Here is a 26,013-nt window from a genome sequence, read left to right on the forward strand (position 1 = left end):
AAGAGAGAGGTGTCTTCCCCATCTCCCCCTCCCTTCCCTATAGCAGGCAACTGTTCTGGGAAAAGCAAATAAGCAATAAATTCATAGGGTGTCTTTACACATGCTCCAGGGGTGGGGAAGAGTGGTTTAATTAGAGCTGCTCTCAGGAGCAGCTGTAATTAAAGTCCCCACAGTATCTCGTGTATTTAGCATCCTGCACTTCAAAATGTTGGTGGGGGCACTTTAACTAAAGCTCGTTCAACATGCTTTAGTTAAACACCCCCACCACAATTTTGAAGCATGGGCATGCTGCATGCACAAGACACCAAGGTTGCTAGAACATCCTAATTAGAAGGCTGCCTCCCCCCCTCTGCCTTCCCCCACTATAACTAAAACTTCAGGGCTTCTGGCACACTTTTTTCCTCACCAGTAAAGGGTTGGGTTTGTTTGTTTTTTGGTTGGGGGGTTGGGAGTGGGTGTGGGGGTTGCAAAATCATGGACTTCATTATTTGGGGATGGCCTGAAACTGCAGCTTAATTATCCTAGTTAAGCCTAGGAAAGCCATTAATCCACACTTAATAATATGTGGATTAACGGCTTCCCTGGGTTTATTCAGGGTAATTAAGCTGTGGTTTCAGGCCATGTGGCAATCTTCAGGGAGGGGCAGAACTGCTGGGGTCACTCAGCCAATCACAGGTGTAGGGTACCCCCCCTCCCCCATGCTTAGCCCATGAGTATGGCATCTGGCCCTGGGTTCTGCCCACAAAATCAGCTGGCTAGCTCCTTGAGTTTGATAGAGCCCTAGTTATAATATATGTTATGTGGTCCATTTGAACATAATTTAGTTACAAGATTTTCCTCTAAAGTCTGTTTTGCTCAAGACAGACACTTGATTTGCTGACAGTGCCCTTGAGGATTCTTCACTGCAGGGCAGGTGTTGGTGCAACTGTCATCCTGAATGAGCAGTGGGGAAATGGGACATAATGATGCATTACTATTACTGCATCATTTTAGTAGTGGTGGATCAAGGTTCACTTACACTCATCTTATCCAAAGAATGAAGCTTTAGTCAGCTTACCTTGGCTGAGCTCCATTTTACTGCTTTAGTCTTGGAAATGGAGACAGCCTCTTCATTGGCCTTGTGACATGTCTCTGGCTCCTTTCTGCCCAGAGGCTCTTTGAGTATGATGATAATAATTGAGCAAATTCTTATTAATATGTCTGCTTTCAGGCCAGATGTATTGAACTTTCCTTATAATTTATAACCCATTCCCTATTCTGTCCTTATGCGTTAAATGACATTAAATCTGTCTGGTCTGCATTCACCTTCATTATAACACAGATGTAGCACTCTATTACAGTGCAGTGGGCATTTTGAGGGCATCTTAAGTCTTTGATGGTATCCCATTAAGATGCAGCTCTCAGTACCCTTGACAACTCGGTGTGGGCTGGTTTTATTCCCTGGCAGTAAGAAGCCAAAGACCTGTCACAAGCGAGATGCAGAGACTATCTTCCTCCTCAAGGCAAAAGCTGACTACATCATTCCTTCTCGGGAGACAGGCAGGTGAATGAACTACCAGTTATGTGATACAGTAACATATGATTACTTCCCACCTTCCTCACCATTCATTCAAGATAAGAGTCTCACCAAGATTTGCCCTTCAAAGGAAAATCCTCATTGCCACTCTCATCAAGTCAAAGGTCTGCCTTTTTGCATTACATTGACTTTGGCAGGATTGCACACTGTATCCCAGAACAGAGATTTGACCTATAACCATGTCTGCAAGGTTAAAATCACCTGTAGTATCATTTCTCCCTATAATATCATTTGTTCTTCAGAAGTCTCTCTCTATCTACAAGCTCACAACAGTAGCTCACAAGACTCTCTTCTTCCTCAGGGGTCAATAGGGAAAAGCAAGGCAATCTATTTATCAGGATTCCAGCACGAAGGCCCCATATAAAGCTGTTAAAGCTAGCTTTTCCTTTAATCTTTGCTATTTCCTGTCTCACATCATCATCAAGACACTTTCCCTCTAAGGAGCCCTTGTCAGTCTGTGCCCCAATCCTGGCCTCCTCAACCTTAAAGTCTTAATTACCCAAGTCTGGGGACTGCCCAGCTCTCTCTCTTGTGGAATTTGTTCTCAGACAGTCCTTACCAGAATGCTTCTTGGCTAAGTACAAACATTCAAAAAGCCCAAGGTGGAATCCAATCTATGCAGATGTCTTTAAGCTGTGTAAATTGAACCATTAATAAATGGAACTCACATTTGCTCTTTGGCTAGGGAAAGCAAAAAGATGCTTGCAGTGGCTGAGGCCAGAAGGCAAGGGGCACTCTTGCATGCCTCCCAGCCTGCTGGACATTGCCAAGGGCAGCTGAGCCCAGCCAAGCAGGGTCCATCCCTGATTGGCTGCCTGGCATGCACTGCCAATCCCCTGCTGTTAGCTGCAGGGAGGGAGGCAGCCAGCATAGAATCTGTCTCCTAACCCACCATAGGGGGGCTAAAACAGATAGGGGAATGAAGCCCCTTGCCCAAGCCCTAGGACTCCCCAACCTGGAGCCTGCCCAGCTGGGGAGGAAGCCTGCACTGTGGGGGTTTCCCCCTACCCACAGATGCACAGCTTCACCTCCCTTAACTCACTGCCTTTAATCACAGAGATGGTGAATGGAGCCCCCTGCCCTGGTACCAGCCCTTCTAAGCTGGGTTCTGCCCAGCTGGGGGGGAGCCCACACCACAGGGGTTTTTCCCCTGCCTAGCTGGGCCTGATGCACAGCCCCACCCACCATGAATTGCTTTTTCCAACGTGCAGGGGGGAAGCAATGGAGCCCCCTCACTTCAGTCTTGCTCCCCCTGAGCTAGGGTCTACCCAGCTGGGAGTTCCCAGCATTATGGGGATTTCCCTCTTTCTCAGCCCTGGGCTTCCCAGCAGGGTCTGCCCAGCTGGAGGGAGCCCTGTACTGCTAGAGTTCCCCCAGCAACCCAGCCTTGTTACATTTACATTTCTTTGAATAAAAAAATGGGAAACAACAATAGCAACATCAAGAGAAGACATCATTCATGGTTTTTCTAATGCACAAGGGCTTGATTCATAAGTTTATGGCTAAATGCAATAAAAAGCATCTCTGAAGCTGGCAGAGCTGGGATTTCAGTTGCTCTGTCTTCCTGCTAAGGTACAGAACAGACAGTAGGCTAATGAATCATATCTGCTGTAGGGAATACAGCAAAAGGACAAAGGCTTTCGAAAGCTATGAACATACAGTATGTCAGGAACTTCTTGACAAACATTTTTTTCACTGATAAAAGCTAACTCATCTAACCTGAAACATTTCACAGAAACCTGTCAATTAACTGTTTATCCAGAAAAGGAAGTCTTTAAAAAAAAAAACCCACCTAAACATGGACTAGAATGAGAAATCCATTTCTTGTCCATCTCTTATACAAGTCTGTATAAAGATCAGGTCCTGTGCTCTGTGGCACAGAGATCTGCAGAATATTCTTTTGCTGAATCAGACTAAAACTGATTAAGGGACAGTGTCTAAATCATTTAAGTAAAAAATTAAGACTTTTTTAAAGGGAGAAAAAAAAAGTTTTACAGACTCCAATATGAACTGAAATATTTTCATGCATTATTGGTTGATTTGTTGATGACTTGTTTTGTGTTGTTTACATTTAAACAAACTCCTGAAATAGTGAGAAGAAATATAATTTTAATATAATAAAGGGCTTAGTCTGTCTGTCTGTCCATAACTCTGTTGCAGCACTCTGATTGGTTACTGAAACAACCAATCAGAGTGTTCCAAGAGTGTTACAGACAGGAGGCAGAAGTGGTGCTGCGGTGGAGTGCTGATATGGTGGCAGGGATGGAGGGGACAGAGCAGGCCCTACCTGCTTAGAGGTGGCAGAACAGGAACAAACCGAGGGGAGGGGAGGCAGTGAGGCCAGTAGTGCTGGCATTGTGCTCCCCCCTGGCCCTGCTTCTTGGAGGCAGCAGTGGCAGGGGGTGCTGGCAGAGGGGGGCATCGGGGATGGTGGGACAAGCTTACCCCCCCTTGCTTCTGGAAGGCCAGAGTGGCACGGAGGTTAGGGTTAAGGTTAGCAAGCTTCCCCACTTCCCACCCCCTCATCATTTTTGACAGGCAATTCAATAGTTACAACATAATGGTCCTAAGTACATGTAAACCAGAGAATTAAACTGATTGTGAGAGCAAGGTGAAGCTGAATAATTCAGTTGCACTGTACCTCATCTGCATAAAATGTTGGAAGAGATTTGTCTTGCTCTCTTATAGCAGGTCCTTTAGAAAGCTTTCTGATACATGCAGGTAAAATATATTAACATCTCCAAAGATTAACTTTTAATGAATTATGGGACAACTTTTAAAAACTGTCAGTTCTCCTTTTATATTCTGAATAATCTCTCAAATTCTGTGAACTAATTCTAGATAATCTCTTAAATTTTGTGAACTAAATTGTATTTATAAACCCAAATGAAGGGTCAGTTGTGAGATACTATACTCTGAAGGCATGCAGAAGTGTGGCCAGAAAGTATGGCCACATGATCAAGGGCCAGTTTTATGTCAAAGCTCACACTAGGTAAAATAACTTGCCCTTCTTATTTTAAAATCATTGGGTGAAATCTGGCCTTCACTGGATCCTGCAGAAAATCTGTAATTGATTTCAAAAGCAGCCATATGTTGCTTATGATTTCATGTCTTACTAGCATTCTCCAGACATTGTGGTAACAGAGGGAGGAGGGAGTGAAAGTGAAAAAAGGCTATTTGGAAGACATAGCCCAAAAGTCAAAGGCTGAGTGGTTTTAAGTTTGGGGCCTTTTAATCTCATTCACAGCCCCATACACTATATACTACTTAGATCACACCTGCATTTTACACTGGTAAAAGTAACCTGCAGCCAGAATCTGGTATTCCATTTAATATTGATGTGACATTTTAGCACACACTTGTTTGGACTGCACACTAGGGTGCTGCTCCAAAACCTATTTAAGGTGATGGAAAGACTCCCAGTGATTTCAAGAAGCTTTGGATTAGTTTAAACAATTACATGTTTAGAATTACGGAATTTGGCCGGCATTCTTTTAAAATATAAGGAGCCTGTAAAATGAAAAATATTGTTGATTTTTGAGCCATTTTGCGTGGTTTCATTTCAGAGGCTAACCTGTTGTCTGTTGTTATTCTTTAAAGGTCAGATGGCTGGTGATCACACGAGACTGGAATTCCATAACATTGAGACGGGAATCATAACGGAACGTCGCTACCTGTCCTCTGTTCCCTCTAATTTCATTGGCCATTTGCAAAGTCTCACGTTTAATGGCATGGCATACATTGACTTGTGTAAAAATGGGGACATTGATTACTGTGAACTAAATGCCAGATTTGGGTTCAGGAACATCATAGCAGACCCTGTAACCTTTAAAACAAAAGCAAGTTTTGTTGCACTGGCCACACTGCAAGCCTACACATCTATGCATCTTTTTTTCCAGTTCAAAACAACATCTCTGGATGGATTGATACTCTATAACAGTGGGGATGGAAACGATTTCATCGTGGTTGAGTTAGTTAAAGGGTATGTGGACAGTTATCATTCTGTACAATAGGTAAAGCAGTTTGGGTGGTGTATTGTGTTTTGTTTTGCTTTTCAATTTCTAGACCTTACTAAATGAAAAAAAGGTTTAGGCTAAAAATGTTTATCTCAATGGTCAGATCAGTTTGCCACATCACAGTTTTTTAAATATCTTTATATAAGATTAAATTAAGTATATGTAAAGCTTAAAACTTTTATAGGACTTACAACAAAATAATACTAATATCCCTCTCAGTTCCAGTGATGAGTGTAAACCCAGGACCAGATCCTCAGCTGTGTAAATCACTGTTGGTTTCACTGAGTCAAGCTCACTCTAAATAGCAAGCTTAAAACATCAAGCTAAACTCTTGATACTCAGAGTTATTCTCCAGTGATGGCATGAGGAGAGGAACAAGGAAATCAACAGAAAGGCACATACAGAAAAGTGTACTGTATTCAATATGCAAAGGAGAACAAATGTTTATTTTAAAACCTTATTCTCTTTTCTCCAGGTACTTGCACTATGTGTTTGATTTAGGAAATGGTGCGAATCTCATCAAAGGAAGTTCTAATAAACCACTGAATGACAACCAGTGGCATAATGTGATGATATCAAGAGATACCAATAACCTTCATACTGTAAAGATTGACACTAAAATTACAACACAAAGCACAGCAGGAGCCAGAAACTTGGATCTCAAAAGTAAGTACAGTCATTCTTGTGTAACACATACAGAGATATTTTGTACAAGTACAATATGAATAATATATGTGTGAAGTACCACACAACTACATGATATTATGTGCATAATTATTATAATGATAGTAATGAATATGTCCTTGTGGAATCAGTTTTTTTCACATTATTCTCAATACAGGAATCTTTCCTGGTTACATAACACATAATAGATTTGAAATACCTTTAAAGTATGGAGAAAATCAGGAAGTAGTAAAAAGACAAAGTCTTCAGGAGTCTTTGGAAAAATAGCTGAAGTGAATTAGAATGAAATTAGATAGAGGATCTATAGAAATCAAATAATATCCTATAGACAAGAATATAAAATCCTTTAGAATTTAATTGAAAGTCATATCTTCCCTTTAAAACTCTGTAATAGGTTTAAAAAGCCTTTCTAATAGTAGAGTCAACAAGGAGTGAACCAGAACTTTCCAAGAAGCAAAATGGTAACATATACCATAAAGAAAGGGTAGCCTAAGAACTGGAGTAGAAAAGGAGGGCATTGTACAATTGCCCCTGTTTTTCGCCCCCTACCTGTTATTGTGAATGGAGGAAAATTCTGATCTGAACCCTTATGGTTAGTATTATGCACCACACCCATTTATTTACTTGAGCTTAGGGGTGGGAAAAGAAATATAAAATGAAAGAAAGTCTATAATATCATGTAAGCAAAGCATCCTTATGTGACATCTTCAAATAAAAGTAGCAGTTTTAAATATAAGCCACCCAGTTGTTTAAATATGTCTGTATCTTTGTGTGGGCATGGATTCATTAACATATTTTAAGTATACAGTAGAATAAACTATATAATATGCATGAAGTTTCCTAAGGATTAGATTTTCATTCAAACTGCTACTGAGTTTTTCTTATGTGTGTATTACTGTGTGATATTCATAATACTTGCATATTAAAATTGTCTGTATTCGTGAAAAATGCCCAAATGATTTTATAAGGAATCAACATCTGAAGACAGCAATACATATTCAAAAGAATGGGTAAATATATAATTAAAAATATCTATCTATATGCTGTGTATATCTTAGAAAACTCACTCTGTTCATATCGAAAAGATTGTGAATTTTAGAAGTGTGTGTGTGTATAAAGTTTTTATATATATATATATATAAAAAATAACAATGTATATTCGTTCTGTTTTCCTAAAATTCCCATTAAAACTAAATCCATTTTAGGAAAACAGAACTATATATGTGTGTGTGTTTTAAACTTCAGTCTTTTCTAAATGAACAGAGTGAGTTTTCTAGGCTAGATAGCACACAGCATATATATATATAAATAAATAAAATCCATTTTAGGAAAACGGAAGTAATTAAGAAGATTTTTTAAATCTACACTTTTATAACCTTTGGCTTATGATACTAATTGGCAAACCTAGGAAGCTCACTCCATACTGCATTTTCTTTTAACCACCTTCTGAGTTAGAGATAATGAGCTGACCTTGGTAATTACTCTGGATTTTATGATATTTCATGTGTTTTTGTCACCCTACAATGCTCTTAAGATCAGGGAGGTGAAACTATGAAAATGGTATCTTGATGTTTCATATTTTCCTATCAGTAGTTTCATTATCAGAAATGCTTGGTTTATAAGTCTAATCAAGATTTTCTAATTGCTAGCTCTGCTTCTTGAGTGGCATTTGAAAATCAAACAGTGTTCTATTTTGTACATCCTTGCTAATGATGAGGGAATAAGAATTCAGAAATCAAAATCAAACTACTTAAATCTTATGTTACGTTAATGCTTAAAATGGAAGAAAAACCCTGTTTGCTTTTACAGCTATACTTGCAGAGCATGAGTATATCTGTGTGTATTTGTATATAAACCACTTTGTCAAATATTAAGCAGCTGGAGCTTGAGATATATATATACTGCCATGAACTCATAAGTGGAGTAACACAACATATTATACTTACTTTATATATCATAACTACATCTCATTTTTTTCTTATGTCTGTTTACAAAATATAGATTCAAAATAGAGCTTAATCATACTGTGCTTAATAAAAACACTAGAGGGCACTATTATTTCACTAAATATGCTACTTGCTGCAGTCTTGGAAAGATAAATGTCATCGAGGCCATAAAACTCCATGTTCCTTTGTTTTCTTCAGATTCAAAATTGTACAGTATTTTTTCTGTATAGAACATATTCAGTGCTCATGGATTTTCTAACCTTGAGGCTCCAGAAATACTAAGGAGTATAAAAAGAAAAGTATCAAAATGTTTAAAACTGGTTGTTGAATTACAATAGACATTGACTTTCTGGTAGTGGCTTTCCATAACTTGCTTTACAAAAAGAAAAAAATAATAATCCTGGAGATACAGTAGGTGACCTTGTTCACACTGCCTTTCTATCATAACAGGTTTTCAGTAGTTTTTCCCCATTGTATAATGTGTGTTTGAGTATTATTATTTTTAATCTGTTTGGTCATCATATTTAGACCTTTACTTCACGTATATAATGAGGATTTTTTTTAAGTTGGTATACTTTAACCAGCAAAGTCTGAGACCAGAATTCTACAAAAGGAAATGCCAGTTACATTTCACTGATATTTTTTCTTTATTCTCATTGAATTATTTCCCTATACCTTCTCTCTTTGTTTTAAATGACAATGCACATCTCCATCATTAATTACTGATCCCACAAACAATTATGTATGTGCTTAACTGAGATGAGAGGTCCCCACTGACTTCACTGCTAATTATTAAACCCATGTATCCGTATTTATAAGATCATGGTCTCTAAATCCATTTAGGCCATGGGTATACTGGAAAATTTTACCAAATACTTTCAACTGGTTATACTAGTTTAACCAAATATAAATGCATTATCAGAACACACTCAGCATTATCAGAAACACTAGGATACTTATATAGCACAGAAAGCCTTGTTTATCACTTTGTCCTCACAAACTGTAAATCCAGTTCAGCTGAATGGGAGTGGATTTCTTTTGCTAGTAAATTTGTTAATATCTCTGGTGTATATACATTGTACTACTCCATCAAATACTTGATATTCAAGTAAACAATAAGACAGGAATTGGAGAAAGCAATATATTGGGTATTAACATGTTTAGAATTCAAGAATCCAGCTGGGTTATTTATTCCACCAAAGAAAATGAACAAATAGAGTTAATGTAGTGTTCTGATCTATTTCTCTGTACCCATGTATAAATCCAACCCATTGCCTTTGTAACAAAATGAGTTTTAAAAGGAAAATGAGGAACTTTCAGGCCTCCCTCCCTGCTGTAACAGCTAAGTCTTCTTGGATAGACTCCCTGTCCTACTTTCAGTATGGCTCCTGTGGTTCTCATTCTTGTGAAGTCCAGCACACAATTCAAACATTCCATAGACATAACTCCACTTAAATATACACTTCCTTCTTGTTTCTACTACCTACTAACACAGTTTCAAAGACCATGCAGGTTCAGCTGGCTTCCCTATTGTGTTTGAAGTCATTCAACAATCCCACTGAAGTTAAGGAGTTTCCATAGGTGTAACTGTCCCGTCGCTGTAGACCCGAGCCGGGATCTGCCTGGCTCAGGTCTCCTGGGGAGCGCAAGCCTCTTCCTGATGAGGGGCAGAGCTGCCGCAGACTGTATAGGGCAAGCAGCAGCAGTGGCAATGCAGGAGGGTTTGGGGGAGCTATGGCTTAACCCCTGTAGCCACCCCTCTGAGCCCCGCTGCTGCTGCTGCTGCTCACTCCACACAAGCTGCAGCAGCTCTGCCTGCCCCGCTCCTGCCAGCAGTGCAGCCCTCGACTGGAAAGAGGCTTGCACTCCCTGGGACACCATCACAGGGGCTGTTGCCCCATCAAGGTCACTCCGCCCTTGCTGGTCCAGCAGCAGGTGTAGGGGTGTGACCAGACACCAGTCAGCGTGGCCCCCTGAAGCAAAGTAGGCAGCGAGGGGGTTTATTCCCCCCTCCATCCCCTCTCCCTCTAGGGAACCCCAGCTGTGCCTGGGGTTGGCAGGCTGGCAGACACCTGCTGTGGTCCCCTGGGGCAGAGGGGATGGAGAGGGGAATAAAACCCCTTCCTTCCCCCTTTGCCTCAGGGGAATGTGCTGGCTAGCCATTAGCTATGCCCCTGCTCCTACCACTGCAGGAAGGCAGGGGAAAATTAACCCCCCTGTCTCCATTTGCTTCACAGTGTTGCTGGGGCTGGCCATGCCCCCTACTGCTCAAGCAGTGAGTGGGGCAAAATGCTTGAATGGGGCTGCTGCGCCCCTGCCTGGCAGACTCCAGCTGGGGTCTGTGCTGGTGGGACAGGGGAGGGAAAAGGGAATAAAACTCTTCCTTGCCCCTTCACCACACGGGGAGCCAGCATCTGGCCACACCCCAACCCCTGCTCTGGCTAGGGGTCAGAGGGGCAGGGCCAGCCTTGCTGCATTGGAGCAGAGAGCCCAGCCCAGCCCAGGACTGCAGAGCATGCTGGGATACTGGGGAACTCTGATTTAACTTCAACCAGGAAGGGATCTGGGACAGAAGTTCCATTAACTAGTTTGACTCAAATCAATTAAGTCTGATACTACATTCAACCAGGTTTATCTCAAACCAGTTTGGGCCATTTTGAAACTGGTTTATGTGCACTGAACTTCTGTTCTGTTACAGGTTTAAAACAGTTTCTGATCACTTAAACTGATTTATGTGCAACTTCTGTCCCTAGCCTGAGACTCTAGGTTCACCTGCTCAGTTATATTTTCTGTGAGTCACTGTAGTCAAGCTACTTCCACAATTCACAGGGTGGTTCAGCCAGAGCAGGGTATGGTGTATTGTGAAAATTAGTCTGGCCAAAGTAAACAGTCCATGAAAGAAAAGAGCACATGAGACACCCAAACAATGACTCTTGCAAGGAATAACAGAAGGTCAGGCAGGCACAGTAACTCAAAACATAATGTTTTAATTTGTTCTGACAAACCACTTTTTTTTTTTTTTGAGAATCATCTTAATAAAATGTTTCATTTTGGATTTTTCCTAATATATAGTTTGATTTTCCAGAAACTCCATTCCCTGACCTGTTCTACTTCCCATATATACAGTCTTTTACAAACTCTGTAGCATTATCCATATCCACCATCTCAGTTCCACTCTGCTGAAACCCACAGTCATCCTTTCATCTCTTTTGCCTTTCAGATATATTGCTTCCCCTACAGTCTCTATTTTCTTGATTCCTTTATGTGTAATTTGTTGGCCCTACCTTCTTACGTATACAGTGAAGCACCATTTTTTTAAAATCTTTTATTGTGGTTACTACTACTCCTTCTGTTAATCTATCAGCCAGCCTCATCTGTCGCTTCATAGGATTTTGCCAAATTTGCCTTCTTTTGTGTCTCACCACCAATTTGAAACAACTGAAAGAAAGCTAGTCAAATTCACACCCCTGGTGTAACTCTAGTGCCTTCAGTATTGTTATACCACAAATATACTTGTCCCATGTCCTTAAAAAACTACTTATCAATTAAAAAATTCTTGTTTTATTTGTTATATAATGTACTAGTCCATGAATACATAATCTACTCACCTGTCCTTTACTACAGTGAGTGCTGATAATGAAAGAACCTAACAATATTTTACTTGTCTGTCAAATACGTTGCTCATGCTGGGAGAGTGGGTGAATAGACTTTTGCAAGACTGAACTAAACCAACTTGTTAATGAAAAAAGTCTTCTTTTTCCAGCAGTGGAAATTGAACCTGAGATTATTTCAGTTTTCCACAACATTTGTTCCTATTGTTTTATAATAAGCCCCTTATTTTTGCCACATTGTGTTGCTCTCTGTGTCACAGAGCCTCTCTCAATGGCAGGGATCCTTCACATTTCCTATTAACTAAGAACCAAACCTTTGTTGAAAAGCACAGAACAGTGTTTTATATAAAAATGCAAACTTATACAAATGAAAAAGCATTAATCATGAACATTACCCAAATCAACATGCATAAGTTAATTGTAATGACCTTGGCAGAGGGCTGTGAATCCTCTGTGCAGATATAATATTCTCATCCAGATGCAGAATTCCAAACACTGTCACTAGCAAACATGATGGGTGAGAGGCCATGCTCCATATGTCTTCATAATGTGATCTCATCTCCTGTCTTTTCAAACACATAGGAACATGCAGTGACAATCATAACACTGCCTTGCTAGTAATAGAGTGTATCGTGAAAGTGGAATCACTATAATTGAACTGTTCACGGGAAGTCTAGAAAAGCATGGGGAGTGCATACTTCAGGTGCATTCCCATGAACAGGAACATGCATTTTCCCAGGGACAAACAGCAGTGGTACAATGTGTGCTGCTGCTACTTGTCCCCAGGGAACACCCATGCCATGGTGCTCTGGTACACATTGCCCCTGGTGGGGTAGGGGAGGCTGGAGCCAGCAACCATGCTGGCCCCAACAGCCTTACCTGGGGTCCTGGGGTCTTCTTGGAGTTGCAACTGCAGTGATCCTGCAGCTGCGAGCCTGGCCGGCAGCTGGAGCATGGCTCCAGCCAGCCAGGCTCTGGTTTTGGGTGGCGTGCACTGCCACCACATGCGCCACCCTGCTTTTTTTAAGCGCAGGGTTTTTTAAACCCAGGATCTTCCTGAGTCAAACCCCCACCCTACCGCACTTCAAATTAGCAGTGTGGGGAACGCCTGGGTGTGTGGTGTGTGGCACCGCATACGACACATCTGCGCTTGTCTGGACACTCCCTTCTCGTGCAACATAGTATTCCACTTTGCAGGACTCTGTAGCAGGACACACAGAGCAAATGATAGGCAGGTTAGGAGAGGTCAGGAATGTGATCAGATGATCTGGTCAAATGCATATCTCCTTTTCTTTCTTCCATTGGATAGACTAGGTATAGGTCTATGAAAGCTATGATATCATTTATTGGGCACAAAAGGCATTACTAATGCTAAGCATGCTGAAAATATTCCACCTTCCTATTCTACCCCCACCAAAAAAATTCATGAGTTTTACACAAGAACCAGGATATTTTTAAAGTAATGAGTGTGGGTTTCTGTTCATTTTCTTCCTTCTTCATGAGTCTTTAGTTGTCACGTTTTCAAGTTTTTGTCCTCACCATTAGGGCTACTAATTCATTTATTTCTTTATGGAAGCTGAGATTCCTATGCAATAATTGACTCCAGGAGCTGGGGATTTACAGTTCACAAAAGAACAAAAAGGGGAAAAATATCTATCAAATATTGTAAGACTCGGAGAAAAAAAATCTCTAGAGTTGGCATTATTGTAGGAGTTTTTGTAGAGTATCTTTGAGGTAGTGGCATGCTCGGAAAATTCCTTCCTTCTGCCCCCATACATTTGCTCAGCACTTGTCGTACTAAGATAGCTGGTGTGGATGTTGGCCTCCAAATGCTCCTAAAATGCCAAATAATCTAGGCTAATACCAATAACATGTGGCTGTTATGTGACTGTTTATCTACAATTGTAGTGTATCCTAGTTACCGCTATCTGAATCTTCCAAGGAGGGCTTGTTATGTCCTTTCAATCCTATGACAGGTTTACCCTACCCCAAATGCATCCTTGGACTCTGTTCATGCTTCTGTGCGCTAGGTTCTTTGAACCTGCCCATGGCACTGAAGGGTTTTCTTCAAATAGCGCTATGGTAGCACACTGTAATCATCTTAATTTCTGAAATTCTGACCAAAAAGCTCTTAGCATCAGCAGCTGATTTTTCAGTCTTCTTCCTAGACCAGAGGTGTCAAAATCAGCTAGCCCCCTGTCTGGGTGGATCCAGATCATAGTGTTCCTCCAGGGCTGGAGCTGGACCCAGAGCTGGCAACAGGGTGAGTGGTGGCAGGGAGCCATGCAGCCATAGCTTACTCCCTCACGCACCACCAGGAAAAATATGTGGTTCTGTCCCCCAGATTTCAGCAGCAGGCTCCAGCCTTTCCCTGAATTTCAAGTTCTTTTATGAGCCCCAAGAGCCAGATGAGATGGCTCCATGGGCCACATCCATCCCACGCGCTGTATGTTTGACATTCCTGTCCTAGCTGAGGAGAGTCACTGGGTGGATCTGGCAGAACCTTTCACCTCTGCCGTACACATTCACACTTGTATTGTTTTAACCTTGTCATACTGGCTTAATGGCTCACATTGAGGCATCTTGTATGAGGCCTTAGGAAGTGGGAAGAATTCAACGGCGGTTACTGACCTTTGAAAACATCACCTTCCATTGGAGAGGGACACTGTACATTTTGGGAAGATAATTTGGGCCAGCATTGCTTGTTTACTACAGAAATAGAGAAAGACCGAGAGGCCCGTGCCTCCATCGTAAACTTCATCATGCCCAAGAACGCTGTCCTTATGCGTGCTGTGTTTCTCTAGGTCTGCTTCCTAAACCAGCAGCAGTTTCAGTCATTCAGGTGGATTGCTTAGCACTGCTGAATGCCAGTGCCAGGTACCTGTCACTACGTTCTCACCTGTAAACAGCCCTCATGTAGCACTGTGCAAATGCAACTATCCTGCTTTCAGTTTAGGAAGTACCCTGCCCAAAAAAGTGCAGCTTGAGGACTCTGCACTGGAGTATGGTAAGTTTACTGTGTAGACATGAGTGATTAATGAACTGCCAGCAGGAAGGGAAACAGAAACACTCAACCGCATGAAACAAACAAACAAACAGGGTCCTGATATTTTGTCTGTTTTTCAGGTATATGCAATATACAGAAGCGGTGAGAACAGAATGAAGGGAAGGGCATTTGATATGCTTGAATGCTTTCCCTGTCCACCGCAGCCACCTCCCCCAGATATAACATAATTGGCATAGAGTCAATTCTGCGGGAGATGGATTACCGCACGCATTTATATGGCAATTAGATTTTATTATTTACCATTTAGCATGCACCACCAACTTTCCTCACAGCCTGGTGGACACACAGGCTGCTGTAATTTTAAATCTGTTTAATCTCTGTCAATACCAATGTCTTCCACGTAATCTTCCTAACAAAACGTTAAAATGAGGAGAGTGGGGATCTGGAAAAGCATTTTTGTGGTTTCTCAGATCTATTTCTTATTTTGGAATCCATGTTGTTTGTGAGCTAGATTCTGACCTTACACTTCTTGTGGTTTCCAAGCTGCAGCACTCCCAGGGAAGTCCTAGGAGGCATCTCTCTTCTTAGCCTCACCTTTGGATCCATTTAAATTTCAAATACTAATACTAATATACTCTTCTTTCCCATCATTCATACTACTTACATCCACTCTTCCTTTTGTGAGTCTGTCTCTGAGAAATACAACGATCTTGCCCAATATAAATATCTTTGTTCTGAAGGTGTTGAACTGGGTTGGGAAATACAACAGGGAGGAAAAATGACATAGTGCCAGCATAAAAGGGACAATGCGGGTCCAGCAGAGGTGTATGAAATAGTAGGTGGCATAGCAACAATGAGAAAGGAGACTTCAGACAGCAGCACAGCTGTAGCAGGTGAGGAAATTCTGCAAGGCAGCAGGTAGTACAACATGATCAGGGGAGCAGGAGAAAAGTGGAGCAGCAGGACTGAGGAGCAGTTTTACTTTCATCTTGGACTGTGAAATGCTGTCAAATTAGCAGTAAAAGAATCTGAATCATGTTCCTTCTCAGTGTACCTATCAATACAGTGAACTAGCTCTGGCACCCATATCATTTCATGGGTTTGGCATCTGTCATTGTGGACTGGTGTACAAGTTTCCATGAAACAGAAAAGAGTAAGTACTGTCAGCCAAGCAGGGAAACATCACTGATGTTGAATTCTCTTGATAAATAGCTAAAATCTATGCTGCATGTCAAGAAGGAGTAAATAGCGAGAAAGCACAATAGCCAACTGTGTGGATAATTTTTTCCTAATGATGTACTTAGGGACATTATGGAAGTCACCAGGGAACACCTAGCAGAAGTGTCAGACGCAAAGGATCAGGGTATATACCTCCAACCCTTCCCCCAACAAAAAATAGGGTAATATTCTAACCTGTTATGTTGTGCCTGTCATTCCATTACTGTAATTGCATGTAGTCCCACTTCCTTTCTTGGTTAACAGTATGGAGACATAGCAAAGCCACAGAGGTACAACTGACACAGCGTCACAGAGGTACTACTGATATTTGAAAAGGCGAATAACTTAGCAGGAACTGTTGGTGTGGAGGGGGGTGGGAATAAAGCTGGCAGTGAACAACTTGCCCTTTTTCTTTGAGGTTGCTAAGATGAAGGGGTTTTAGAACTGATTAAATGTTGTCTTCCGTCAGGAGAACATGCTACTTTTCTCCCCATAACGTTCCATCAAGTGTACAAGATCTAAGTCCCTAAACTGTATTGATAAAAAAAACTTGGATTCTCAGATGTAAAAAAGGTGAGCCTAACCCACCTCTCTGGAGTCTTTTCTCTTGTCTCAATACCTTGCTAAGTGGCATACAGGATTCAGTGAGCCTCTCATAGGACTAACATCCAACAGTTCTGTTGGGGAAGTTTGAAAAGTCTTAGGCTAAGCTATATGTGCTGCAGAAACAGGACAGAAGAATGATTTAGATCTTTGTCAGTATCTTTTGGATTTACTACCGTTGGTGACGGAGTGAAATAGGCTGCATTGACCATGGCTGGCTGGAAAAAAAGGAGTCTGATCCTGAGGCAAAAACTGAGGTTTCAAAATTGTTTTTATTTTGATGTGGAACAAAAATTAAACCTTTTAAAGATGAGCATTTGAAAAAATAAGAATGAGATTGAGTTAAAATGGTTAAAACTTTCATATGGAATATTCAAGACAACTGCTTGATACCTGCTTGATACAGAGCAGGAATTCAAACCTACATCCAAGGGTTTTCCATATTCAGGGTGAGTGCTCTGGATGTTGGTTTATTAGATTTTGCAAGCAGAGTGAAGGTCTCTCTTCTGTTTTGATTGGAAACTGAGATGAGTGTATGGGAAAAATCATCCTGGTGAAAGGCTGACAAACTGGCATGTTTTGACAGAAAAAGGTTTCTCTGAAACATTTTTGACCAAGTATAATAAGGGTGCTGCATGGTATTTGGTGGTGCAGAGTGTTAACCCTTTTATTTTGCCCGTGGGAAGAACCTTCATTGCCTCTCCCTAATATATGGATATTCAGGGGTGAAACCAAGCTAGTCAAGGTACTTTCCTACTCTGACCTGCCTGTCATTTAGTGCAAATGGTATTGTATTTACTTGAATCCAAGGAGGTTTTTTCTCCATGCAACATGAGGGGGCAGAAAGCCCCTTGTCTTGGATTTTAGTACAAATGATGGTGCAGGAAAGGAGGGGTGGTTGCTGTAGCTTCGACTCTGGCCCCATCCCAGGCTCAAGGTGGAGCTCCGGCTGCAGCTGCCACCCCCAACCCCTGCCTCCCTCCCATCTTTGATCCCCATTGTCTGCCCCCTCCCACTTCTACCACCATCACTACTACTTACTCTTTGTCCCAGCCCCAGCCTTACATCAGCCTGGAGCCCAGAGACGCATGCTGGCGTGAGCCCCAGCCCAGTCATGCAGCAGATATTCCGCATCTAAAAGCTAATTATGATGGTGGTGGAGGGGTCATCTTAAATGCAAAATCATCTTGGGTTCAGGTAAATATGGTATGTTTGAGGGAGAAACACTAATGATAATTAGACCTCTACTTCCTGCAAAATGTCAAGGAGAGTAGCTGCATAACAGCCCTTTGTTGAATATCACCCCTATAGTCAATTAAAGATATGCTGTGTTTAGATCAGTGCATATTGGATCAGCCTGAGTGTCTGATTTACCAAAGAAACATTGGAATATGGGAAACCTGATAACTTCCCACTGAGTCAATGCTCATTTTTCCCCCATTGTTCTCTGTAATTGCCTCAAAAACAAAAGAGTCTCATCTCAATTCAGACTCTAACTGTGAGTCCCACCTGACATCTGCTTAATCAACTATTAAAGAAGAAAAAGTTACTTCTATTGATCTGTTCCTCAGCAGGATAATAATCTGTGTCTTACTGGGGTCTTGTGGAAAGCAAGTATCCTAGCCCTTTTTGCAGAGCCTAGACTTTCCCAGTGGTGCATCTCAGTATTCTCTGTCTTTTCTTATTTGACTGCTTGGGGGGGAAATGTGTCATACACTTGATCACTATAAAGTACTTGATGCACATGCAGTGGTATATTCAATGAAAAGCATGCCTGCTAACCTTGCACAACAAAGAGTCAGAGATAAGCTTTTGTTCCTTCATATGGCATATGAAGTAACTAGAGACAGAGGCATAAATACAAAGCTTCAGATCCCACAGTCTACGATGTAATACCTAAATGTTTCTTTCTGGAAAAATAAAGCTAGCCTAATGTGGTATCACAGCATTTTCATTACTATCTGCAGCAATAATTTTGAACAGTGTCAATGGAAAAAGGAAAGAGAAGTTCTTTCTGTAATGAGAGGGAGAAAGGGAGGAAGTGAGGACTAGGGCTGGAAATACAGTTGAAAGTAGCAGTCCAACAGGACAAAGAGAAGGATGTACATAAATATATCAGTCACTATCTCTAAGTCCTCCTATGCAACACCCCCCAAAATACTCTGTGAATGGCTTCTTTATTTTGGTGTGATGAAAACATGAGCTACAGTTCCTCTTAAATCTTCATACAATGTGTTTTTTCTGTAGCTGGAACCATATGTGAATGAACACTATTATTTTGCTCAGAATAATGAACCTTTGCTTGGCACAAGAACTAGTTTCAATAAAGTATGTTAGCTATTTGCCCTTAAATATCTGCTCTGTCTTCTCAGAGGACAATTTATATGCTGCCGACACCATTGTTAGATTGTCTCTAAATAAACACTGTTTCTACTAGTGATTGGAAGGCAGTGATCTTCATAAAATGCTCCTTTGCCTCATGCAGGAGGCCCCAGTTGATGATTCATTTGTTGGGAAGGAAGAATGGATGGCTCAAGGACAGCATGTCTGAGATGAAAATAGGGTCAAATTAGTTTACTACTAATCTGACTCAAGAAAAAAAACAAATCAGTACAAAACATGCTGATCCATCTGCTTCTTAGGGTTTTTTTTTCCAGTTTTGCAATGTTTCTAGGGTCTACTATAAAGAAGCATAGCAAATTAAAAGCAGGGAAATCTTCTGTCCTGTTCAGGTTATGTAAGAGTTAGGTAATAAATACATTTATTTTGCTGACAGTTGTGTAACACTACGTGTTCTCATGCTCTACTTTACACCTAATTTTTCCGAGCATTTTGATTCATAGAATGCACAAGAAGAACTGAGAAGCTTGGTTGATTTAAGCAAAGGTAAATTGAATCCCTGTATACTGAAAATGTATAATCCCACTCCAACTGAAATCAATAGCAAGTCCTGTTGACTCCAGGGAGCGTTGGATTTTGTTCTAAAGCATGAGAGATGTTATTTGCCAATACAGTGATATTGCTAACTGAACAGGAGTAGTATTCTTGTCACCAGTAACACTCAAAATGTCCTACTCCTTTTGACTACCTTAGCTGGTTGACTCTGCAGCTTATTATATATACACTGTCTAAAAATGCTGGTAGAGATTTATCTCTTTGAAACAGACACATGAAAAAATATGGATTATAATGCTCTATGTTTGCCCAACTAGGAATAAGAGATTTCTACATATTGACTTATGATAGGAATGGGAGAGGTAGTATGTGGGTTGATATCTGTCCTGACATGAGGTCAGGGAGATATGTGTATTTAGTTTTTTCTGTATTGTTTTTATTACTGTTGAGATTGCCTGGGTTGCTAGGAAATTTTGGAGCTCCCCTTTTTAACGCAGTTTGTCTCAACCCAGGTGATTTCATACGGATCTCTGTTCTTGCTGTATTGCTTATTTCTTGTGGATTTTGCCTGATTTTTTTTAATTGAAAGATGTCCTCAAATTAATTTGGACAGGTGCAGGATTTTCTGGAAATATTAGAAAATTAAAGTAAGCCACAGAAGAAAATATAAATTCAAAAGAGAAAAAAATGTAACCTGGAACATTTGGATTAACTATCTAAATTATAATTGCTTTGTCTTGTGTACATATGTTTGGCTTTTTTAATATATAGATGTTGGGAGAAAAAAATAGAAACTGACAAGGTTTATTGATAATTCATGAAACATTTGCATACTGGTTTTAGTAGCAAGGTTTATCATTTGTAGGCAGCTTATGGACAGTATAATCATCTCACCATGGGGCAAATAAGTCATTCCATCCAGCAGGGGACAGTAGTTTACATAGACAGTGCATCTACACATACACTTTACTGCAGAGTCCATTAACTAGCTCCACAGTAAAGTGTCACTGCCTACACATGCGCTTCTATTAGGGCACAGTAAATTAACTAACTCCACTGTATTATACTACTATTTGGGACAAGTACTACCCTATAGCAGAGTTATTTACTCCACCATGATACACATGTAGATGGTGACTGGGGCTGTCTGGGGCATGAGGATGCTACAGTGCAGGGCTACCTGCCAGCTAGCCCTACACCACAGGTGGGCAAAATGCCCCCCGCAGGCCAGATGTGGCTCACCAGGCCATTCTGTCTGGCCCACGGGGCCCTAAAAATTTAGAAAATGAATATATATCTGCACCTGGCTGCCTGTAATGTGGCCCTCGATGGCTTGCCAAAACTCAATAAGCTGCCCTCCACCCAAAATAATTGCCCGCCCCTGCTCTACACTGCAGCACTCTTGTGCCCCAGCCAGTCCCTTCGCAGCATGTTGAGCCAAAGTAGAGCAGCTCTGGGCTGGCAGGCTGACCCGCCGGGATCCCAGCCAGTCAGAGCGGCACCACCCTCACTCAATATGCTGCAGTCCCAAGTGCACGTGTAAGCACTGTGCCTGGGAGGAATAAACTCTGGCATGAACTCTACCAGAGTTTATTGATGTATGCTAATTGCACGTGTAGATGCGTCCAAAGTAAACTTAAATAAGCAGATGTAAAATATAAAAATAAGCAGATATTATATAAAAATAAGCAGACATTAAAGACTGATCCTTCAAGAGATCAAGGCACATTATGTATGCTGAAGTCAGTAGAGTTCTTTGCATGGGGAGCATTCAGGAAGAAGACCCATAAGTCTAAATCCTCTTTTTTTTTTACATGCCTAAAAGACATAGGCAGCTTGCAGACATTAAAAAACAAAACAAAACAAAACAAAACAAAACAGTGCTTTATTTAATTTCAGTGCATTCCTGTGCCAAGCCCAGCGCATGCCCAAAAGAAGTAGCATGTTAGTTGGACCCAGCTTACCCAACTCCATATAAATCAGGCACTTTACTGAGGGCTTTTATCTAATAACTGATTGAACCAGCTTCAGCTATAAGTGCCAAAAAGCCCTGCTGAAGCATCTGATCTATACAAATGCTGCGGAGCCAGGTTAAACTAATGCACTGTTTCTTTCAGTGAAGTGCAGTTTTTTGGGGGGGGTTTAATGTCATAGAAAACCATGCAACTTCAGGTTTTGGCACATATGCACAATTTGGATTCAGTTTTGCCTTCTTGGAGGCAGGAATAAGAGTAGAACCCTAGCATAGATTTTAGTCTGGTAGCCTAGTGGTTAGGACACTTTTCCAAGGAATGAGAGGCCCAGCCCAGTTTCTTTCCTTTTGCCTTAACAGATATTTACCTTGATTTTTCATGCATCTCCTTAGGGAGGAATTATTTTTCCTAGTTGGCCTAGGGGAAAGCTGAGCTAAGAAAACAGAGATTAAAAAGACAAATTTTACCCCACTACAACAGAACTTCAAGCCAAACATGATTTTGAAATTTGGAAAAATAACTTCAGTCAGACTTTTACAAAATATTTTCATACACCTCTTCATGTTGAGAAATAGAAGCAGAAATAAATTCTACCATTATGGCTGCATATATTGTGAGCTACAACAGTTTCAAAAGCTGAAATTCCATTTTTTGGGAAATTCCTATTATTTTGAAATTCAAGTTTAAAAAATGGCAAAAACAACTTTCCTTCAGAAAATAATGATAATCTGCAGGAGTTCCATTTCCAAGAGAAGAAAAGATCCTTTAGAACATTTCCAACCATCTGCAATATTACCAAAATAGCTTTTGAAGAAAGTAGTGAGAGAACCCATTTCAGAATTTGAGCTTCATATCTCAGCAAAGAGAACTTTCTAAGTAGAGTTAGTCAAAGCATTCAGATTTTGCTTATTTTATGAAAAAAATCATGCTTTTCAAATGGAAAAAATGGCAAAAAAAATTCTAACTAGTCAAAAACATAACACTTGATTTATCCAGAAACTAGAAATTGCCTCTTTCCTTTGTATTTTAAATATAAAATAAATTTCAGCATACAGGGCACATCTACATGTGCCTTTATGGCGCCATTGTTACTGCACTGTCATTTAGTACTTCCCTTTGGAAATACAAAATGACAGTGCAGTAACAGCCCTTATTGCACCATGCACATGGTACACAGTTATTTTTAGCTGCTACATCACTGTAGTGACGCACTATACTGAGGGAGCACATCACTACAGCAATGTAGCAGCAGTGTCACAGCTTTTGCCGACAGATGCTACATCACCATAGCATGTAGCTATGGTGACATAGCGTCATGTGTAGATGTGCCCACAAAGTCTGAATGATCTGTACCATTTGCTTTCAGTGGCACAACACTAAAACCTCGCATCTGTTTTTCCAAAGAAAGTGGAAAAGTGGAGAGGTTATTTTAGCCCTCAGTATCGTGCTTCAAGTAATTTACATTGATCAGTTTTGTAATTTTATAATTCATTTTGGCCATGTAATGTAAGTAGGAAGGGGAAAGAGGGGCGACAGAACTCATGAGTCTAAGGGCAGGTGGAGGGGACTAAACAAAATATTTATTATTATTTTGTTTTCTCCCCTGAAGTTTGCAGCCCCCTCACACCCTAGTGCTAAAACAGAGATAATATATTCTAATAAACTATGGTTAGATTTATAGAGAAAGTGATTTCAGACCTGTGACCACTGTTGGTTTATAAAAGTGTACCTAGCTATTAAATTCAGGTTTTTCCTGACACCATTTTTTTTAATTGCTTTGGTTTATGCTTCCTCAAATATTCATACATGGGGATCTCCATAAATTGCAGAAGAAGTACCCCCTGCAGTGGCTCCTTTAATATTTTTTTTCATTTTGCCATTTGCCCACCTCTCCCCCTACCTCTCATTGGTGGAGGGCCCCTGCCAACCAGGCTGTTTGCAACTGATCACCAGGGAAGTGAAAACCATGGTTTTTAATTATGCCACAGTTTTTGCCTCCCTGCTGGTCAGCATCAAGCAGAGGGGCCTTGGTGGCCCTGCTGCTTGCTGCTGACTGGTGGGGAGGAAAACGCTCCAGTATATTTAAAAATGTGGTTTTTGCTTACCTGGCAATCAACAGCAAATGGCCCAGCCAGCAGGGCCCCATCACCAATCAGGGACAGTGGGTGTAGGGCTAGCAAAATTTTAAAAATTAAAGGAGCCACTGCAGGGGGCACTTCCTCTGCAATTCATGGAGATCCCTACATGCACAGATTTCTGATGTTCCGTTACTTGCACAAGCATATAATAAATAAAGTTCCCATAGTTTGAAGCCTGCTGCTTCAGCTGATGATGTAGTCAGTTCTATTTCTCACCCAGCTTAGTCAGGATATTTTCATAGTCTTGACAGCGTGGCCTAAAATGTCCACAGATTTTTTGCATGTCATCATACACATATTTCCAATGTGCTCATTTATGCATTAAGTCACCATAAGCAACTGTAAGCAGTTTGTAAAGTATGACATCTGCATAGAGCATATTTTACAAAACATAGTGTGTGCTACTACAGTGGCAATAATTTTTTAGATGAAGAATAAACAGGGATATAAAACTGTAGTTAAGCCATAAACTCAAGAATTACTGGGACTCTGTGGTTTATGCTTCATATAGTCAAGCTTCTGTGGACCTTATGATTAGTGGGGGTAAAATCAAACTTTTAATTTCAGATATATATATTTTAGGAGAACATAAGCTGTGGTCTTTTGCTTATACTCTTGCCAAGGTGGATCCAGAGAAGATGCAGTGACATGAACACCTCTCCCCTTCCCCACCTTTGATTACTGCTCCATTCAACATCTGCACTGGGGGAGCCTGACTGCGAACCACAACTGGGCTGGAGGGAGAGAGAAGAGAGAGGGTAAAAGGGAAATGGGGGAAGTTGCAGGTGGATAGATTTAAAAGGGAAGGGCAACCATTCTTAAACATCTAGGAGGCAGTATTGGGGAGGAAGACATCCTTCCTGCCTCCAGTCTGTACCTTGGGAAGCAAGCACAACTTCTATTGCAGGGGTGGCCAGCCCTACTGGCCAGGCACCCCAATCTCTTCTGTCCCACACACACCACCAGGGGTGGGACCCATGTAAGCAGTGTGCTCAGCCAGGTGGTTGGGATGGGGCTGTGGGCTAGCAGGGTGTGAGACAGGTGAGCAGGGCCAGGAAGACCTCTGGATCTTAGGGTGGTGACAGCACAGGGCTGGGGCCTGGGGCAGAGCTGCAATCTGCTGCCCACATGACCCTGCAGTGAGTGTTGGTTCTTTGGGCAGGGGCATGCAGGGAGTAGATCATGGCTCTGCCCAGGCCCTGGTCCCTCACTGTCACTGCTCCATGATCCTGGCCCTGGACACAGCTCTCTGCGGACACACACGTGTGGGCAATGGATCACAGCTCTGCCATGCCCCTGTGCTGTCACTAACCCATGGTCCCTAGGTCATCATGGAGACTGGCCAGGAGTCATGTGGGCAGGACTGGAGGGGATGGGGTCACAGGTAGACAGGGACTTGCATCTATGGCTGGGATCTTGGGGCAGTGACAGTGAGAGGCCAAGGCTAGGACAGAGCCATGATCTACACCCATCCTTTCCCCAAACACCACTTCCCGCCCACCCTGGCCCCATCCCACACAGAGAGTTTTGGTGAGTCATTAAGTGGGTGGGAAGTGGGGGCTGACCCAGCCCATGACAGCTCAGCAAAATTCCCCATGTGGCCCATGGACCCAACAAATTGCCCATCCCTGCTCTATTACCACAGATGTTCCTCTGGGGACTCCAATGTTGGATCCAAAGCCACCTGACCTCACATCCCCTCCCACCAGTCCTGAGCATGTGCTAGAAGCAGGAGAATATTACAAGGTGAAAAGCACAGATCTGTCCCCTGCCTGCCCATAGCAGAGCCCAGGGGCTACCAGCGGGTAAAGGAGGTAATCACACTGCTTATTCCTTTCCAGGCACCCATGGCTGCCCCCTCCCAACCTGTGGCAGCTCCTTCACTGACCACTCTGAGCAGGATGCTTGGCTGTGGGTAGATAGGAGACATATAGACACAGAGCCATAATTCTCAACCTGGTTTGTCCCCCTGCTTTGTGCATACTTCCAGGACTAGCAGGAAGGACCATAGGGTAAGGTGGCTCTCGACCCAATGTGAAAGATTGCAGATTGGCTGAGGGGTCGCACTCAGAGGGAGGTGGTGGATGGGTCATATTCGACCTGGGGCGAGGTGGGTAGTGGAGTCCCCCAGGGCTCAGTCCTGGGGCCTGCGCTGTTCAATTTCTTCATCAGCGATCTGGATGATGGGGTGGATAGTAACCTGTTTAAATTCGCTGATGACACCAAAATTTGGGGGGAGGTGAGCACGCTAGCAGGGAGGGAGAGATTGCAGAGGGATCTGGATAGGTTACAGGGGTGGGCTAACAGGAACAGGATGCGTTTTAATACGGACAAGTGCAGGGTGCT

At 41.8% G+C, this 26,013-nt stretch overlaps 1 protein-coding gene across 29 annotated transcripts in view; it reads left to right on the forward strand.

Moving 5' to 3' along the window:
* The window catches only part of NRXN1 (neurexin 1), a 1,443,145-nt gene that overhangs the window by 725,453 nt on the left and 691,679 nt on the right, over positions 1-26,013 (forward strand). For all 29 annotated transcript variants that reach the window (XM_019516265.1, XM_019516266.1, XM_019516286.1 and 26 more), the window contains 2 exons: positions 5,177-5,558; positions 6,068-6,258. In XM_019516265.1, the coding sequence (XP_019371810.1) occupies positions 5,177-5,558; positions 6,068-6,258 (573 nt within the window). The remainder of the gene's footprint in view (positions 1-5,176; positions 5,559-6,067; positions 6,259-26,013) is intronic.

Source organism: Gavialis gangeticus, unplaced genomic scaffold, assembly GCF_001723915.1.
Source record: "Gavialis gangeticus isolate Ggan-Ray unplaced genomic scaffold, GavGan_comp1, whole genome shotgun sequence".
NCBI lineage: Eukaryota > Metazoa > Chordata > Crocodylia > Gavialidae > Gavialis > Gavialis gangeticus.